Raw genomic sequence first — 20,212 nt, 5'->3', positions numbered from 1 at the left:
CACTGTGAGCAGCACCCTCCACAACTAGAGCGAAACAACTACTTGACTTGGAGCTGATGGGTCCTGGGAAAACACACTTAAAATAAATAAAAGTTAAAAAACACACACACATCTTTCAGGAAAAAATTGTGACAGGGAGATTAGCAACAGAAAAAAAGAAATTTAAAAAGAAAGAAAGAAAGAGAGAGAGAAGGAGGGAGGGAAAGAGGGAGGAAGGGAGGGGGGAGGGAGGAAGGAAGGAAAAAAAGAAAGAAAGAAAGAATCAAGAAAGGGAGAGAGACAGAGAAAAGAAAGGAAGGAAGGAGAGAGAGAGAGAGAGAGAGAGAGAGAGAGAGAGAGAGAAGGAAAGAAGGAAAGAAAGAAAGAAGGAAAAGAAGGAAAGAAGGAAAAAAAGAAAGAAACATGAAGGGAAAAATTGAAAGTGTGTACACAGACATGTAACTCTTATTTTACTAATATACTTACAGGAACAGCATTGGACAAAGAAGCCCAAAGTAGTAGAAGCCCATAATTTGGACTTTTCTCATTTGTTTCTATCTCTATGATGTCCAGCAAAACCTGCATTAATGTCTGTTTAAAGGAAATAAACATTGTTAAGCCACAGGTACATAACAAAGATTGATGTGAATAAATGAAAGACCACGCATTTTTCTTTGATCTGAAAGATATTATTTTGCCATTTCTAGGTTTGCAGTTTGAGGCAGGTTAAGGGATTTACATACTTACTCCTAGTATGGTAATTAGCAGTAGGAGCTCAACTACCTCACTGCACTGGTTCAAAACTTGCCATAGCTTTCTTTTCTTAAGACTTTACTGTTTCAGGTTTACAATAAAACTGAGAGGAAAGTACAGAGCTGGCTCATACAACTCTTACCGCCACACCTACATAGCTAGCATTCTCCATTATCAACATGGCTCATCAGAATGGTACATTTTTCACCAAGGATGAACCTACACTGACACAATCGTAATTACATAAAGTCTATAATTTACCTTAGAGTTCACTATTCATGTTGTACACTCTATGGGTTTGGACAAATGTATAATGACATACACACCTATCATTATAATCCATTCAAGTACTAGAAGTGTTATCTCTGTTGCTTCCAAGTTTCAGCAAAAATGAATAAAGCTGCTATAAGCACTGCTTTTGCTACATCCCAAAATTTGGTAGGTTGTTTTCATTTGTTTCAGAATATTTTTAAGTTCTCTTAGGATTTCTTCTTTGACCCATGTGTTATTTAGAAGTGTGTTTTTTAATCTCCACATGTTTTGGGATTTTCCTTTCTGTTATTGATTTCTATTTTAATTATATTGTGGTCTAAAAGTAGATATTACATTATTTCTATTCTTTTAAATTTGTTAAGGTGTGTTTTATGGCCAAAAATGAATAGGGAGAGCATAGAGTATATTTTAGGGCAATGAAAATACTTTGTATTGTATTGCTTAGAAGGAAATTTGCAGCATTGATGCATATATCAGAAAAGAAGAAATCTAAAATCAACAATCTAAGTTTCTATCTGAAAGAAGCCAATTAAACCCAAAATAAGCAGAAGAAAAGAAATAAGAATTTGAGCAGAATCCAATGAAACTGAAAAGAGGAAATTAATAGAGAAAAATCAATGAAATCAAAAGCTGCTTCTTTAAAAAGATTAATAAAATCAATAAGGCTTTAGCCAAGCTAAGTAAGAAAACAAGACACCACAAATTACTAACATCAGAAATGAAAAAGGGGACATCATTATAAAATTAAGAAAATTAAAAAGATAATAAACAACTACTTTGAACAATTCTTTGCCCACAAATTTGATAAGCTAGATGAAATGGACCACTTCCTTGAAAGACACAATCTGCCAAAAACCTTACAAGAAGAAATAGATGATCTAAATAGGCACATATCTATTAACAAAATTGAATCAATAATTAATAACTTTCCAAAACAGAAAGCACCAGGCCCAGATGGAGTCACTGGTAAATTCTACCAAACATTAAAGGAAGAAATTATACCAATTCTCTACAATGTCTTTGTTAAGCCATATTTAGGCCAGGAGCAGAAACCTATCTTAAAAGCCATCTTGTCTTGATCCTGTCTTGCTTAATCTTTTAGGAGCCTGTGATCTGCGGGCCTGGATAGCTGTCTGGATGGCGACCTCGGGCCAGGGTGTGAAGCTGGAGGGCTTGGTCATGCCCTGAATGAAACCTTTTGTCAATGAAAACTCCCTGAAGCATGGCAGGGAGAACAGCCTCGCGTACCCCTTCCTATAAAACTCCATACCCCTCTTTGCTGGGGAGGTTATGATCTTTTCCTTCTGCTCTAGCCTGACCTCCCGCAGCTCAAGCACACCAAATAAACTCTAATAGACCAATCCTGGTCTCCTGCAACTTATTCCTCCAGCCGTGCCTAACAGTCTTCAGGATAGAAACAAAGGTAGTACTTCCTAACTCATTTGATGAGGTCAGCATTACCCTAATACCAAAACCAGACAAAGACATTGAAAGAAAAGTACAGACCAATATCTCTCATAAACATAGATGTAAAAATTCACAATAAAATATTCATTAGGTATTTGCTTATTGGTCTCTCCAATCTTGGGGGAAGTGGTTTGACCTGTATTCTCGCTCACTTACGGATCCAAGAAGAGTTGTTGATTTTTCAGTCTGCTCAGTTTTTTACTTGTTGTTAGGATGAAGTAACAACTTCCAAGATTCTTACACGTAAAACTGGAACCTGACTTAGTTATTTAAGAACTAGGTTACGTTGGACAAGTTACTCTAAGCTCTTGTGTCTCAAATTCCTCATCAACAACATGATCATAACATGGTACCAACCTCACAGGATTGTTCTGAGAATAAAATGAGTTACTATTTATAAAGTGCTTAAAACAAAACTACCTACCATGCGAGAAAAAATTGCCAAGCCAATGTATTATAAATAGGGCAATTCTCTAAAACCAGAGACCTGACATTTGACTTGAAAAGTACCACGTCAGATCATGGCCTCATCCAAGGCTACCTACTATATGATTGTTCTCAGGTCATCACATGCATTCCATGAAGGTATTTTCTTCATAGACAGGTGTCCCCAGATTTGTCGGTGCCTATTGCCCATCGTGAAGATGAAATTCAGACACTGTAACATTTTCATGAAGTTACTCATGGACTTTGAATCTTAAATAACTCAGGGTTAGGTGATAGAAATAATGGCAGCTAATCTCTAGTCACTGCTTGCTAAAGCAGTATTGTTTTCAGTGCTTTATAAGTATTTAATCCATTCAATCTAGCCAACTCCAGGAAGCAAATACTATTACCTTCATTTTACATTTGAGGAAATTGAGCATAAATAAGTTATGGAATTTTTGCCAGGGACATATAACTTGTAGATGGTCAGGCTGGGATTCGAACCATGTGAGATGGCACTGACTCCAGAGCCCACATTCCCAGCCACTGTACTATATTGTCCCATTAGAGACACAATCCATAACTCTCTTGGATTAGGGATGAAGAGAACGGTGTTGTACCATAATATAGTAGTTTTGCTTCCAATCCCACAACACAGAAAATAAATCACTATCAAAGAAAATATAAGCTGAGAGGTTGTTGCTGTTACTTAAGTAAGTCATGGAATGTTTCAAAAGTGATTAACCATTCTAATCCCCAGATTTCTAGTTTTAATAATCCCCAGTTTTCTGGGTCTGAAAGTTGTGAGAAATGAGTAATGAATTTGTGAAATGTGTAACAGTAATACTATGCCTGGCATGGAGTAAACACTCCATAAAGGTTAGCAATATCTTATTGGTTTTATAATAATGGATTAGCAGAACTGAAAATAGTTCACGTATAAATTGCACTGAAAGCTAGTTTCTGTCCTACTTACAATATAAGCTGTTACAACACCAAATTCATATTTCATGAAAAATTCTATGGATGTATTTCATTCTTTTGATATGGTAGTCTGTGAATGAAAATACTAGTTTAATATACATATATAAATATATAAATATATATATATAGAATAACATGGAAGAAATCACATTTGATGTTTATGATATGACAAAAATGTATGTATAATATTTAAAAAAAAACCCAAACAAAAAAACTTCATTCAGTATTCTGCTTAACTAGGCCACTAAAATCTACTTAGTAGTAGATAGAAGACAACACAATCTTTTATTTTCTTCTTAGTCCACATTAAAAAAAAAATGGGGGTATGAAAACACAAGTTCAGTAGGAATACTGCTGGAAGGAAACAGAATACACAGAAAAATGGAAGTTAAACTGCTCATGAATATCCACACTGAATTCTGTCTCCAAGTCTTAAACACTGGATTCACTCCAGCAAAGTTCAAAATTTGCCTTTATTCAAAAAGGGAGTCAGACTACCTATGATTAAAAATGCCTCATTTCTTTATTCTAGAAGCAGTGCTGGTAGGGAGTTTTACTTGGGGCATTGAAAACCCTTTTGCTAGGCTCACAGATTACAGATGTATCTGAGTGCCGCTTTTATACCCAAGTAATTTTACCCCTAAATCCTGGAAAATGATGCAGACAAAATGTGTGCTTGCCTGGGTCACTTTATGAAATAGGATCATTCGCCAAAACATAGTTTGTTAATGAAGGGCCGAAAGGATCGCTCTTTATTCTCTCTATTTAGGAGAAAGGTACCTAAACAACCACACGTTCCTTTTTCCTTAGGCTATCTTCCTCTACAGGGTTGAGGAGAGTTGTTTGTGATGCTATCAAGAGAAAAAAATTTTTTGATGTCATCTTTAGATACTAAAAGGTGCGAAGTGATTTTTAAAAATGGTAATAACAGTGATAAGCTTTCAGGTAGTCCTTACATGTTCTAAGTTTTACAAACATCAACTCAGTTAATCCCCACCATTCTGAGGTAGGCGATGAACTGAGGCCAAGAGATTACATATTATGCATTCTCAAGGTCATACAACGGAGGGGGGGGCTGGATCTGAGCACAGGCAGTCCAGACCAAATGAATTCCAGTCTCTGAGGGGTGGGTCTGAAGAATCAGGTCATTTTCTAAAGCTCCCAGAGGTTCTAAGGAGCAGCCAGGACTGAGAACCATTCATTAGCAAGTTTCAGAACCATCTGGAAAGCTGATTAACCACAAATCGCTTGGCTCTGCCCCCGTTTCTGACTGTGTGGTTTCCAAGTGATGTTGGTACCATCAGTCTGGGGGCCACACTTAAAAAAACCACATACATAGGACGGCCAGATGGCTCAGCTGGTTAGAGCCCGTGCTTTTAACAACAAAGTCGCCGGTTCGATTCCCATATGGGCCAGTGAGCTGTGCCCTCCACAACTAGATTGAAGACAATGACTTGACTTGGAGCTGATGGATCCTGGAAAAACACACTATTCCCCAGTAAAAAATTTTTAAAAAAGAACCACACATGTAGACACTTAAGATATGAACACCCAATGCCCAGCTTTTTAAATTATTGTAGAGCTTTATTATCCATGTCTAATTTGCCATAACTTCCACCTGTCACTATTGATACAGCCAACTGTATAACATACAGAGGGCGCCAAAAAAATGAATACACATTTTAAGAAAGGAAAAAACTGTACTAAAATTATGCTGGTAACCACTTTGAGCACCTCTTGTAATTGCAGAAGTCAATCATGACTGGCACTCATCTTTTGTTATCGGTATATATTATTACAATTTTAGTACAGTTTTTTCATTTCTTAAAATGTGTATACAGTTTTTTAGCACCCTCTGTATAAATAAATAAAGAACCTCAGAATTTTGTTTTGTGATCTGTACCCTCTGGTGTTTGCTATGTAGAAAGGATTAATATCTGCTTCACTGTTGTGAGGCTGTAACAATAAAATAATGTGTGTAAGTATGTCTAACACCAGTGCTTGGCACAAAATTGGTATCTAATCTCATGGTTTTTAGCAAAAATATATTTTTAACAATCATACTTTATTACTGTCTCTGTCTTCATCTCATCTATTTTAGCAAAAAAAAGCTAAGGTATACTTACCATGGAATTATCTTTTTCAGATTTGTGTGCTTTTATATCTGGAATGTTTTTCTCAAAAAATGCCAGAAGCCACCTTTTAGATTTTGACCAGTTTCTAAGTGAGAAAAAAAAATATGTGTGTATAAATTAATTTGTAAGTACTTTAGGAGTAACAGGTCACAGTATAAACGGGGAAATGTCTACAGAATTATAATTATTTCTCCAAGTTTCTTTTTCATCTTCAGCTAGAATTTAATAAGAGGTACCCCTTCAGATTTATTCCTCTACAAGAAAAATAGCGAGGGGGCAATGCAGCCACATTTCAGTGTCTTTTGCAAATAAATGTTTAAATTCCTGTAGGGTTAGCACTGAATAAGAAAACAGGGCCCACGATTGATCTGCTTGGTCTACTTTTACTCTGGCTATTGTCAGTTACAAAAGGATGAAAAACTAGGACCCATTGCTGGATTAAGCCGTGAAAAGCAAACTGGCTGTAATCTCTTTCATATTTTCTGACCATTAACCATTGTAGACCAACTGCCAAGAAATCAAAAAACCGTGAGTTACTTTGCATTCGAGGCATTGTACAAACATTTATCTGAACCACCTTTGAGAAATGCATTTGACCACACCTATTTTTGCCTCTGAGAGAATGAGGACAATGTCTGATTCTGAGACTAGCCACACTTGGTGATTTAACATGGATCCAAACTGTAGCAATTAATGTGATAAGCTGTCAATGGGAAAAAGCCTCAAAATAAATTCAGTTCATTCTCATATTCCTATTCATTCTCTCTCTCTCATCTTTGCTCCCAATTTTTTTTTTTTAAAAAAGGAAAACGTGTATCTCTTCTTCTGTACCTCTCTCAATGTATACACACACATACACACACACACACACACACACACACACACACACACCCAAAAACTGGTCAAAAGAAATAGTTCTCTCTCTTCCACTTAAACTGCTGTTACATCTACTTAGAACAGAAGACATTAAGAGATGTATGAATCGGTGAGAAGAGCTTGGTCAATGAATTAATGATGGGCAACAACTTTTACCTCAGGAGAAATTCTGGTATCTGGGACCCATGCTCAAAACTTTCATCATAAGCTTCAAAATTCTGATAAAACTCCATGGTTTTCCTCTTGTTTGTGGGAAACAAACCTTTTTTAAAGAGCATATTCACACTGACTGGATAAAGCAGATGCCTACAAAGAGAGAAACATAGAAAAAGTCAGACCCACTGACCAAAAAAGAATATAAAATCAGGATACCAAAAAAGATATTATTTCATAGCTATATATAAGGGGTAGATAATAATACATGACAGAATCTTTTGGGAAAACTCGCCCTTAAGAGGTTTTCATATTTGCCTATTGTTGTCAAGATGACGTAGGGGTAACTGAAATTGTAGTCTTATTTATCTGAAGATTTTCAAATGCTTTTTAAGTAAGCGTCGTAAGATTCTGACAAACGTGAGATGAAATAAACACAGAAATAAATTGATTCAATGCAATTTTAATGAGCACTTATTTATAACTAAGATACAGTCCATGCTTTTAGATAGCAGCAAAAAATAACCAAAGAATCAGGACAATATTAGTCACCGAATTTCCTAATCTTACAGACCCTACAAATGTGAACTATTGCACATTGAAATATAGTACCTCTCAAGTTTTACTGGTAAGTGAATAAAATGATTACTGTGGCATACTTAAGTAAATGAATATCAATGATTTTTAATATGCCTCCGATTAGTAACACTAAGTACTAGGTATTTCATTTTTATTTTCCATCCCTTTCTCCCCAGAAATTTTTAAGGCTCTTCTTGCCCCCAAATTTCAAAGATATCTGAGAATTTGCGGTTTTGTTGTAGATATTGAACATGCTAAGAGTTTGGTTGGTTGGTTGGTTTTCCTTGTTCTTTTCTCTCTCTCTTTCTTTCTGGACCACTAACAAAATATTAAATATTGTTGTTTTTGTGAGCCTGAACTGTTGAATCTTGCCCTCAGTCACCCAGTATCCCACTGAGATGGAAAAGTGCCTAAGGAAACTTCAATTCCCACATCTCCTATGCACGTGCGGAATGTGTCTCATGGCTGCCATGCCCCAGCCCTTTGCCAGAAAGCTTCAAGAACATAGCTGACACATGCTATTTGGCTCCCTCTGCAGCCCTTTCCGGTCTCATCAGTCTCTCAGCACCTCCCCTCTACGACGACTCTGGGGCACACTGACTTTGCTTCAGCCAACTTTTCAGGTCTCACAAATATTTCCTGGACGCCTGTTGTCTACTTGATTCGTCTCTCCTCTCCTTTGTTCTCTCATGTCCACTTGTTATAATAATCACAAATGGCACTGAATGTTTTATCAAAAATTCTGATGGATACATGACAATTATAAGAGGTAAATTTTATATGCTCTACACAATTGTAGGGAATGACTGTGAATGTATTAAAATGTACTGGCTATTTGCTCACCATAAAATTATACTGCCAAACTCCTTATTTTCTCATTAATTAGAATTTAAAATGGTAACATAATCTCTTAACTGCCTAGTTAGGTACAGTTCATTAAGTCACCTGATAATTTTCGAAGTCCAATGTATGAATTCAAATTTTTTTTATTTCAAAAGAACGAGATGAAATAATACTAATGCATCTATTTACCTTACTAAGTTGTTCAGGTCCACTGTCCCATGAGTGCCTAAATGGTCCAGTTGTTCATGTAATTCTTCCGTCAGTTGTCTAGAGAATTGACGTAGGTTGGAAGTACCTAGTTTCCCTTTCATTGTGATATAAAGTTTTTCATGCAGTGCTAAAAAGATGTTCTTTGGAATTGATGCTACAAACAGAGAAAACTATTTTCAAAAGAAGCAACGACTCCTTGAAGCAAACAGTCAATATACCTCTAGTATTATTTGGTCAGTAGGAAATACAGACAGAGTCCACCAAATACATAAAATAACCTCCTGTGAATAAAACTGGGTGAAGATTCAACCTATGCTGTGAGATAGTAAAAGTCTGTAAGGTAATTTACTTTAAGAGATGATCTCTAAGTGAGTGATGAAGAACGCCTCTGGGAAACATGTATCTAGTGATTTTATTTCCATGTTTAAAACCTTTCACTGGCTCCCTATCCTTATCAAAGTTTACAAGGCTTTCTACCAATGTCCCAGCTCTCTCGTGGTATTTGCAGCCCTCCCCCTTCTAAATCTAGATTCCAGGCATATTGAAAACACACTTTTTTATGTTCCCCAGCATTTTTATGAGCTGTTCTATCTGCTCAGAACATTCTCTACTTGACCAACCTCACCCCACCCCCATACACCCACACCTACAAGCCCAAAGTATTTCCTGATTTCTATTTCTTTTTTAAGCAGCTTCTTGAATATTACTTCCACCAGGGAGGCCTTTCCAAACCCCATGAATAATGCTGGCCCCACTATTTCCTTTTTACTACTGTTCATGATCCTTCCACAATACACACTCCCGGTTGGGTTAGGGTAGTGAGAGTATGAGTGAGTGTTTTTTATTCATTATTCCTTTATATTCTTCTTTAAAATCCTGTTTAATTTCTTCAAACCATGTTTCCCTGAAAATAAGACCTCGCCGGACTATCAGCTCTAATGCGTCTTTTGGAGCAAAAATTAACATAAGACCCGGTCTTATATTATATTACATAAGACCCAGTCTTATATTATAGTAAAATAAGATCAGGTCTTGTATTATATAAGACCCAGTCTTATATTATAGTAAAACAAGACTGGGTATTATATTATATTATATTATATTATATTATATTATATTATATTAAAGACCGGGTCTCATAAGACCGGGTCTTGTATTAATTTTTGCTCCAAAAGACGTATTAGAGCTGATTATCCAGCTGGATCTTATTTTCGGGGAAACATGGAAATAATTTTTTCAGAAAAAAATGTTTAATTTTGTATTTCATCATCTTATTATATGTAGGTTAAGTTTTATGTAGGTTAATTAAAAATAATTTTTAGATACCCTGGGGGCATTTATCTTCTGTGTTAGGAAAATATATGAGAAGAATGAGAACCTGTGTCAGTAGTAAATATTAACATATTTTGTCTGTTAAATAGACATATTTCAACATGGAAGTCCCCAGGGGAGGGACAGGTATAAAAACTTGATCACTTCCATACACCTGATAGTTAAGTAAGCTGGTGTATTTTTCTGAAGGTGTATGTGAGCTTACAGATCAAGAGGCTTTCAAGTATTTACATTCTTTGATTTGGAATTCCAGAGTCCAAATATCAAGAAGTACTAAACAATCAAAAAAAGTTAACGCACATGTTGTAATTTTCATGCCAGCAAGAAGAAAAATAATCATGCTCTTGATCACTTCCAGCTTTTAAAACAAACCTTTTTTGTTTTTTCTTAATGGCAAAAAATGCACTAGAGGATCCATGAAAAGGAACCTAAGAAAGAAGCAAAAAGGGAAGCGAAGAGAAAGAAGCCATAGGCAGTCGAAGCAAGCACAGACATTGTGAAAACAAAAAAGCACTGGGCTCAAAACAAAGCAGCTCTGCATTCTCGGAAGACCAAACGGCTTGAGCGTGCTTATCTGTGGCCTGGGAAGAAACACAGAAACACAGTCACACAGGAAGCATGCTGACCAGCAATCCAGCAGTCTCCGAGGATAGAGAATTGGCAAAAGGGTACCCACTTACCTTAACAGCCCTATGGAATATGTCAGGAAACGCCACTAGCAAAGGGCTTACTAAGCCGAATTCTACTTTCGGGGAGCAGGGTAGCAACATGTGATCAAGCCAAGAGCTAAAGCCTGTGAAACATGGTATACACAGTAGCAGAATGGTTAGCGCATCTTGGGAGCTGGAACAGGAAGCAGATTCCAAATACTTTCCACAGAGAACATCAGGGAGGTAGTCACCTCATCTCTTCCACGTCTGAGATCTCAATGTGTTAGACTGCTTGTAATTTGTTTTTTTCCAGAACCAAACTCGTGATATGCTCTTTTCTCTTTCTATCCCTCCTCGAAAGAGTAAAACAATGGGGCCTCATCATTCTTGACAAAGGAGTGAGGATGTGGTTGTTACCTAAAACTAGTCCTGGATTCCACTGTGGTATTGCAAATGAACTATCGGAAAATATTCTGTACCTGTACGATAGACGGGATTTTGCACGGCGAGTTCAAAATTTACTTCTTTGGATTTGAGAAACACATTAATTCCCTCTTCTTCAGTAACAAAGGTCATCCGAATTCCCATAGCAAAGACGGTAAATATTGGTCCATACTGGAAAAAAAAAAACCACGTAAATACAGATTGTATTAGTAAACATCTCTGTTAAATAAGTTACAGACAGGGCCATGCGTCATATGTGTTTAAGATAGTGTTTCTCAAGAACCCCAATGATGAAACGATAGTCAAGAAAAACATTACCATTATGTACTGTACTTAATTCTGAATGTTGACCGGTTCAGCCAACTCTATGTAAATACTAATTTATTCTGTCCTATTGGGACTGTGCTAAAGGTGCAACTGCTCGCCACATGAAAGCCAACAATCGAGAGATGAGATTTGTGGAAAGAAAAGCAGGTTAATTCAAAATGCTGGCATTCTGGGACGATGGCCATCTCCAAGGCCACCCCCTCACCTCTCAGCATTGCCAAAGGTTTTATAGGCACATAAGAGACAGAACAAAGGAAAAAGGTGGGGGGGGGGGGCGGAGAGATGGTCTTAGCCTGGAATAAACAGTCATTGAAAAGGTACTTTCCACAGACTGGTGTGTTTCAGGGATAGGAGTGGATTTTATGCAGATGTAAAAACTTCTCTCAAGTCAGTGTCCTGGAGGTTTCCTTGAGGAAACAGTGTCCTTGAGCCTGGTGTGCATATGGTCTGGAGTAAACAGAATCATGGAACCTGGTATGCATAGTAAATGTATAGTAAATGGCATCATTAAGGTTTTGGCAGGAAGAGAGAGGAGCAAGGAAAAGAAAAAAAGCTTTCAAAAAGTCCCAAGCTAAACTATACTGTTGAATCGAATTACACTAGAGGTTTAAATCTCAAAATAGAAGATACAGTGTCACCCTCACACTAATACTTAACCTTCCTCTGTATCATGTTACTATTTATTTGCACCTTCCTTTCTTGTAGTATGAATCATTAGATATAACTATTAGTAATTATATGAAACTCTGACATTTGAACATTGTTTTCAAAATTCAATTGGTTAAAAACAACTTATAGCTCAACTTTGTTCAAGAGAAAGACATAAAATTGCTGACAGCTTTTACCATAAATCCATGGTCACTCAACCACGTCTTGCAATCCTAAAAAGTTCTCTAATGTGTTTACTTTCTCACTTTCCAAAATGACTGTCACCTGTACCACTTGGCCCAACCCTCAGCACTGTGAGAGAATGTTCCGGATTTGTAATTCACTGGGAAAATGGAAGCAATCAAGTCAGAGAGCTTTTGACTTCTCACCCCCAAATCTTGCAAGGTGTACACATTGTACCCATTCTCCATGCTTCCCCTCTGTTTAACACAGGTGGAAAGCCCTGCCCCTGTGAAATGCCAACAGTCCTTTCCTTGTGTTATAGATTCCACACTCAATGTAGAACCTTGTCTTTGTTCTCCATTTATGCCTTTACTCCTACATCATCAGCTTTACCCCCTCTATCAGGTCACTCCTAACTGTCTATAAGCATAGTCTAGTGAGGGGCTTGATTTCAGGAAGTCTTCGAGTGTAACTTTACTGGGGAACAAATATATCATTTTCACTGACCTCTCATTGTAAGTTAGCATTTTCATCAATTATGAATGTAGACAATTAACCACAATCGTATCCATGAGTCTATCATCAAAAGAACCCACTATTCCAAGGATACTTTCTTAGACTGTTTCTATTTGGCATCCATTCATCACAGAACCAACTATAGATTGGAGATATTTTCTTACTCTTGCTGCTCTGGGACTGAAGGCCTCACCCCCAGGGAGACTGCCCTCCTAGGGTTAGCCAATTCTTACACACAGCAAGGGCTCAACCAGCCAGGAGCATACCTTTCAGATGCAAACCAATGAATCCAGCCCCCACTACCTCCTTATCTAATTGTCAAATACCAAGATCCATATTTCCCTGGGATGCCCTATGCCATCCTGAGAGACCACCCCTATAGGTCAAAGTCCTCAGGAATTATTCAAACCACTATCCACTCCTAAATTGTTTACCCTGCCCTCCCTGGCAAGAAACCCCAATAAAGGCTCTGGCATAGGCTTTTCTCTTGCTCCTGTCTTCTGCTTCCTGACTGACACTGGAGCTTTCTCTGGTGACTTTGCCTGGCATGCAGTGATCCTCTGGGACCTCTGAGTATAGTAAACTTCCTCCATCCGTGCTTCATTTTCATTTCCCTGGTGGCCACCGTGACATTATCATTCCACATCCAAGATATACATTCTGAGAACCACCACCCATATTCTTATATCCCATTACAGTTATTATAAGTATCTCTAAATACCATTTATGCTCATCACTACTTCAATATTACAGTCATTTCTGACTTGCCATGAACTGGCACACAGTTGTGGGCACTGTCGGGCCACTTGTGGCCCCGATAATCATGAAGCCACCAAACTTAAGTCTCATTTTCTTTCACTAGGGATCCAGAGATCTACATTGTGTTTCAGTATGCCCTCTCTACAACTGTTTGTTACTCAGTATTTAGAAGATGAGTAATGTCACTGTTTTAAGTTTTGTCCAAATGTGAATTCTTAACGTCCCAAAGGAAAGTGTCCTTTTGTAACATGAATAGGCACCCGGTCCACAGTGTGGACAGCCAAGTTCAAACATACCTACCGAATCGTTGAGATACGGGCTGCCAAGTGGTATTTAAAGTAACTTATTGCAAAAAGATTGCACAGTGCACATAATCTTGGGCTGGGTTACAAATTCTGTGACAAAGGGTTTTTTGTCTTCCTTGTTTTCCTCCCATGCTTTGTGCAATGTCAACACTGAGGGTTATGAAGTAAAGACACGCACATGTAGTATATAATAGAAGTGGTGCTTGTATTTTTCTATTACACTTTTTATTTTGAGATAACTGTAGACTAACAGGCCGTTGTAGGAAACAATACAGAGATCCCAAGTACCCATTACTCTGCTTCCCCTCATGGTAACACCTTGCAAAGCTATGGTACAGAATCATAACCAAGCTAATGACACTGATAAAGTCAAGATACAGAATAGTTCCATCACCACAAAGATACCACGTTTCCCTTTTACAGCCACAACCATTTCCCTCCTGCTTCCTCCTTAACTCTTGGCAACTACTAATCTGTTCCCCATTTCTACAATATTGAATTTCAAGAATGTTATATAAATAGCGTCATATAGTAGTATGGAAACATTGGGGATTGGCTTTTTTTCCCACTTGGCATAATTCGCTTGCGATCCATTCAGATTGCTCTATGTATCAATAGTTTATTCCTTTATATTTTGAGTAGCATTCTATGGTATGGATGTGCCATAGTTCGTTTAAACATTGTTGAAGCGAGTTTGTGTTGTTTTCAATTTCAGGCTATTATGCCTAAAGTTGTTATAAACATCCATATACAGGTTTTTGTGTGAACCTAAGTTTTCAGTTCTCTAGGTTAAGTTGTCCAGAGTGTAATTGCTGGGTCATGTGGACCCGTTTTTCCCTCAGCAATTTTATCATTTTACGTTTTGCATTTCTACGAGCAATATATGAACCATCCAGTTTCTCTGTATCGTTACTAGCATTTTGGTAATGTCATTATTTTTTATTTAGCCATCCTGATAGGTGTATAGTGATGTCTCGTTGTGGTTTTTATTTGCGTATCCTTAATTGTGAATGATGTTGAACATGTTTTCATGTGTTCATTTGCCATCTATATATCCTCTTCAGTAACGTATCTGTTCATGACATTTGCCCATGTTTAAGTTGGATTGTTGTGTTTTTTTCTTTAATCTTGAATACTGAGAGTTCTTTATATATTCTCGATACTAGTCCTTTGTTAGATATGTGGCTTGCAAATATTTTCTCAGTCTATAGACTGTCATTTCATCCTCTTAACTGGGGACTTTCATGTTGTACTATTTCTGTTTAACAGACAAAATATACTAATATTTACTCTTGAGCCAGCTTCCCATTCCTCTCATGTATTATCCCCCCACCACCACAGAGAAGATGAATGCTCTAGGGTATCTAAAAATTATTTTTAGTTAACCTACATAAAACGTAACCTATACATAATAGGATGATGAAACACAAAAATTAAAAGTTATCTTTTGAAAAAGTCACTTTGAAGAAAATAAAATAGGATTACACAAAAATATAAAGGAATAATAAGTTAAAACACTCAGTCATATTCTCACAACCCCAACCTAACCGGGAGTGTAGAAGGAGCATGAACAATAATATGAAGGAAATAGTGGGGCCAACACTATTCGTGGGGTTCGGACACTAGGCAGCGGGAAGACAAAGATGAGAATACTTTTCGTCGTATACATGGTTATGCTTTTAGAATATAAACCTATTTGGAAAAAAACACAACTTCTTTTTAAAGAAGATGGACTTCCAATTTTGGTAGTGACACTCTGGCAACGTCTATCTGAATTGCTCCACTTCTTTCCTAGAAACCCCAGAAAGCCACACGGAGAATGAAACAAATACAAACACAAGCAACAGATTAAGATTAACCAGAAGAAAATCTACAAACTACGCAAGTGTAGCTCACAGCATCTGAAACGAGCAGATTGCCTGTGGAAGCTATAACGTGTAATGGGGGGAAATGAGGCATGTGCAGGGGGTGTAATCATGGAAAGGCTGAGAAATACACACTCTGAGATAGGATAGGCTGGAACCACTGTGAAATGGGCTAAAATAAACAGGCCATGGATATTGGGGGAGGCATCAAAAGATCCCACGGAAAACTATTCAGAGGGTTCCAGAAAAGCACCACCTTCAAAAAGTGAAGAGAACACCCAAGAAGACAGCTATAGAAGATAGGCAGAAGAGATTAAACCTATGCATAATTGGACCTCTTTCCCAAACTCCAATTCAGAGCTGTGTCTCTTAGTAGCAGCAGCAGATACCAAAGAAAGGTAGTGAGAGCTCAAGTGATTAGATCCTGAAAGGTAGAGGAGCCTTGGAAGCACAGAGGCACTATATTTTCGCTATAGCAAGAGAGGATAGCAAACTTAAGCTGAGACACCTGGAAAGCAACTACCCCCAACAAAACGTCCTGCTTACAGCTGGTCCAAGACAACCCCACTCCTTAAAATATGATTAAATAAAAGGGAAAAATTCAGCACTATAAGAAAAATTCTTTAATTAAAAAAAAAAGATAGAGAGAACTTCTGATACATAAACTCATAGCAGAATACAATTAGAAATTCACGAAAAATTATTTTGCCAGAGTACCTGAAAACTACAATGCAAAATTATTTTTGTGAATTAAAAAAACTTAATGTAATAATTGCAGCTGCAAAGAAAATAAAGCAAAAATATAAGAAACCATGAAAGAAATAGCTAGACAATGGAGAAAAATTAGGAAATAAAGGAACTCAGGAAAGGAAGAGACAATAAATACAGTTCCAAATAAAAGACAACTATTACATGAAGCACAAAGGAGACTACACCCCATAAAAAAAAAAAAAACAAAGAGTCTAAGGAAAAGAGTATAGAATTGTGAAAAATATATGTAAAAAATATCAATATCAATAAACTAGAAATAAAAATAAAAAATATCAATAAACTAGAAAAGAATTGCAGGGAAAATGACAGCTATAGAAGATAGGCAGAAGAGATTAAACCTATGCATAATTGGACCTCTTTCCCAAACTCCAATTCATTTATCCAATTGCTTAATTCAACATCTCTACTTGGATGTCGACACCCCAAACTCCTACATATCTAAAGCTGACCTTCCCTCCCCATGAGTTTTGCAATCTTGTCCATCTCACTTGATGGCAATCTACTTTCTTGTTTCTCAAGCCCAACTTCTTGGAGTCACCTTTAACCCTTTTCATTGGTTTACATAGTACATTTATTACACCTGTAAATCTTGTTGCTTCCATCTTCAAAATATATCCAGCCATTTCTCAGACTTCCACTGCTACCACCATGGTCCAAGCCATCATGATATCAAGCTTGAATTATTGCAATAATCTTCAAATTATCTTCCTTCTTTTATGTCCCTATTTTTAATAGAGCAGCCAAAGTGACCCTTTAAATTTTAAATCAGATCACATCACTAATCTGCTCAAAACACTCAAAAGTTTTCCTATTTCAATTTAAGTTACAAATGCATTTACATTTTGAATCTGATAATTTACAGATATACTTGCACACAGAAATGACCAGTATTATTTATGATAGTAAAATAAGAGAAACAAACCATGTCCATCATTAAGTGACTGTTTAAATGAACGACAGTTCCGGGAATACTTTGCAGCTTTTAAAACAAATACAGATGCTTATGTTTTTGTGTAGGATGTGATAGAACCAGGTGAGCCGAGGATCTTACTGCCAACTAGGAAAACATGGATAAATTACAAAGATCATACTTTTAAAGGCATCAGAGGATTGGGGAAACAATAAGAACTATTAAATGGACTGAAACTCTGCAGAGGAGAGAACTGTGCAGAAGTGAACAAACAATAGGTCACTATTTATTTCCCTGGTGATATCTGTGAATTCTGGGTATGGGCTGAAGATCAGGACTGAAAAAATCTATAGCTAACATGATACTTAATGGTGAAATATTTAACACATTTCCCCTAAGATTAGGAAAAAGACAAGCCTGTCCACTCTTTGCACTTCTATTCCATAATATATTAGAAGTCCTACTGACTGTAATAACGCAAGAAAAAGAAATAAAAGACATAAAGATGGGAGGGGGAAATAAATTTATCTCTTTGCAGGACATAATTTTAATGTATAAAAACTAAGAATTCTACAAAATAACGATTAGAACTAATATGTGAATTTAACAAGGTCACAAAGTTAATCTATCAAAAAAGCTGTATTTTTTTTTGTGACAGCAGAATACAATTAGAAAGCAAAAGTGAAAACAATTTTATCTATAATACCCTCAAAAATATAAAATACATAAGAAAAATAATGAACAATCATAGGCCAGACCTCATGTCAAAAAATCTGCATGATATTTCTGAAAGAAATTAAATAGCTAAATAAATGGAGACATACAGCTTTCATAGAAGACTTAATATTCTTAAAAAGTCTATTCTCTCCCAATTTTTCTTAACAAACTTATGACTTAACAAACTTGCATAATTCCAGCAGCCTTTTTTGTAGAAATTGACAAGCAAATTTTAAAATGTATATTCAAATTCAAATAATCTTGAATGTCAAGGCAATTACAAAAAATGATTTTTGTAATTCACTACCTGATTTAAAGACTTACTATAAAATTATGTATTTAAGTATTTAAGACAGTGTAATGTTAACAAAGGAATGGACGTATAAATCAATGGACTACGATAGAAAAGCTCAAAATAGATCTGCACATATATGGTCAACTAATTTATGAAAAGCTGCAAAGTCAATTCAATTAGGAAAGGAAAGTCCTTCAAGAAATATTGGAACAATTGGACATCCAGGTAGGGAAAAAAATGAACCTTACCCCTTACTTACACTACACAAAAAAATTAACTCAAAGTGGATCATAGACCTAACAGTAAAATGCAAAACTATAAACTGTTTTGAAGAAAAATAAAATAATCTTTGTGACCTTGCTTGACCTTCTCAGGTAAGCTTGTAAAAACATTCCCTAAAATTATCAAAATCATATGCCTAAGAAAGGCTATGCGACACAAAGGAGAATTTCTTCTAAAGATATCACTTTGTATCTATCAGACTAGCAAAAATTATGGTTCCTAGTGTGGGCCAGGATTTGAGGAGCTAGGCAATCCCCTACACTCAAAAGAAAAGACTAACTGTATAATATATCCTTTTTGCAAGGGTAACACAATAATACGAACAATTTACATGTTTATGTTCTTAGACACTTCCACTTTTAGCAATTTATTCTGAGGAAACAATCAGATAAGTGCAAAAAACACAACCAGAAAATACATACGCATACACACGATAATGTTGAATTGAAGCATTGGTTGAAATAAAAAAAAAAATTGGCGGTATCTTATATACTATGTTTGCAAGATATACTATATTTGAAAGATATTTTAAGGACAAAACATCTATTGCAACAATGATTACTAATGTGCTTACTTTGCAGCGAAAATGGATTTCATCATCATTAAATAACACCAGATGAAAATATACTGTCAGCAAAATTTGTAAAGGCTAAGTTTGCAAGCAATTTTTACAATTGCCTGGTGTTAACCCTGATTTGGATACTAATTTATTATGCATTTTCATAAAATTGAAAGTCACTGCATTACATTTGTCTTTTCCAATCATTACAAGCATTTATTTAATATGTATTCAGAAGATTTTTTCTAACCATGATGAAGTAACTAGCATTTAAATCTCTGCTTCCAAAAAGGCAGTTAGTTGCAAGCTGCATTCCATAAAAATCTATCTCTTTTGAAAACCCTTGCATAAGACATAATTGTCGTTAGTTGATGAATTCATAAATGACTAGATCGTTTGAGGGCAGCAAGTTCCCCGTGTTCTAACACTGCACTTCAGATCCAATGAAAGAAAATAAATGAAACACTACCTTCTCCGGAAACCCCTCCCGCTAAGGCCACGTACCTTGATTCTTGCTTTCTCTATAAATTCTAGAGGGGCTTTTCCAAACTCAAATCCAGCTCCGATCCAAGGAATCCAGCCCCTTATGCACGGAGGTCCCTGCAAGTTCTTCCACTGAAGGAATAACAAAAGAGCAACGCAACCTAGGATTATAACCACTGTTAGGAAAACTAGTTCCATATTTTTGTCTAGCATCTTCCAGAATCTGCCGTGGCACTTGTTCCTTCCCTCTAGGATAGGGCGCACCCACCGGACCTCGCCACCTTCCTGCTACAACTTTTGCAGCGTCCTCGCCCTCCTAATTGTAACCTCCTCTCCCCGCCCCAATTTTTAGGTGACTTTCGCAACATCGCTCCCTCCCACCTCCACTTCTCTTCCAAGTCTTGGCCAACCGGGACAGAACGCAGGGGCTGGACCGAGGTCGGAGGGTGGGTGCGGAGGGGCGGAGCAGGAGAGGGTAGTGAACATGC

At 36.8% G+C, this 20,212-nt stretch overlaps 1 protein-coding gene across 7 annotated transcripts in view; it reads right to left on the bottom strand.

Annotated features, from left to right (window-relative positions):
• The window catches only part of CYP39A1 (cytochrome P450 family 39 subfamily A member 1), a 75,574-nt gene extending 55,410 nt beyond the window's left edge, over nt 1-20,164 (bottom strand). For 2 of the 7 annotated variants that reach the window (XM_081040361.1, XM_081040362.1), the window contains exons 1-6: nt 19,746-20,060; nt 11,140-11,275; nt 8,658-8,832; nt 7,050-7,199; nt 6,009-6,102; nt 466-570 (exon numbers count right to left, since the gene is read on the bottom strand). In XM_081040361.1, coding sequence (XP_080896487.1) covers nt 466-570; nt 6,009-6,102; nt 7,050-7,199; nt 8,658-8,832; nt 11,140-11,275; nt 19,746-19,937 — 852 coding nt within the window. In that variant the 5' untranslated portion in view covers nt 19,938-20,060. Of the gene's footprint in view, nt 1-465; nt 571-6,008; nt 6,103-7,049; nt 7,200-8,657; nt 8,833-10,690; nt 10,795-11,139; nt 11,276-17,058; nt 17,201-19,745; nt 20,061-20,105 lie in introns of those variants that run through there. The other 5 variants (XM_081040365.1, XM_081040363.1, XM_081040364.1 and 2 more) reach the window with 5 other exon arrangements.
• Nucleotides 20,165-20,212: the final 48 nt, after the last annotated feature.

The sequence above is a fragment of the Rhinolophus hipposideros genome (assembly GCF_964194185.1).
Source record: "Rhinolophus hipposideros genome assembly, chromosome: 3".
NCBI lineage: Eukaryota > Metazoa > Chordata > Mammalia > Chiroptera > Rhinolophidae > Rhinolophus > Rhinolophus hipposideros.
Note: the sequence above shows the minus strand (reverse complement) of the source record. Positions and strands in the feature narration are given on the sequence as shown.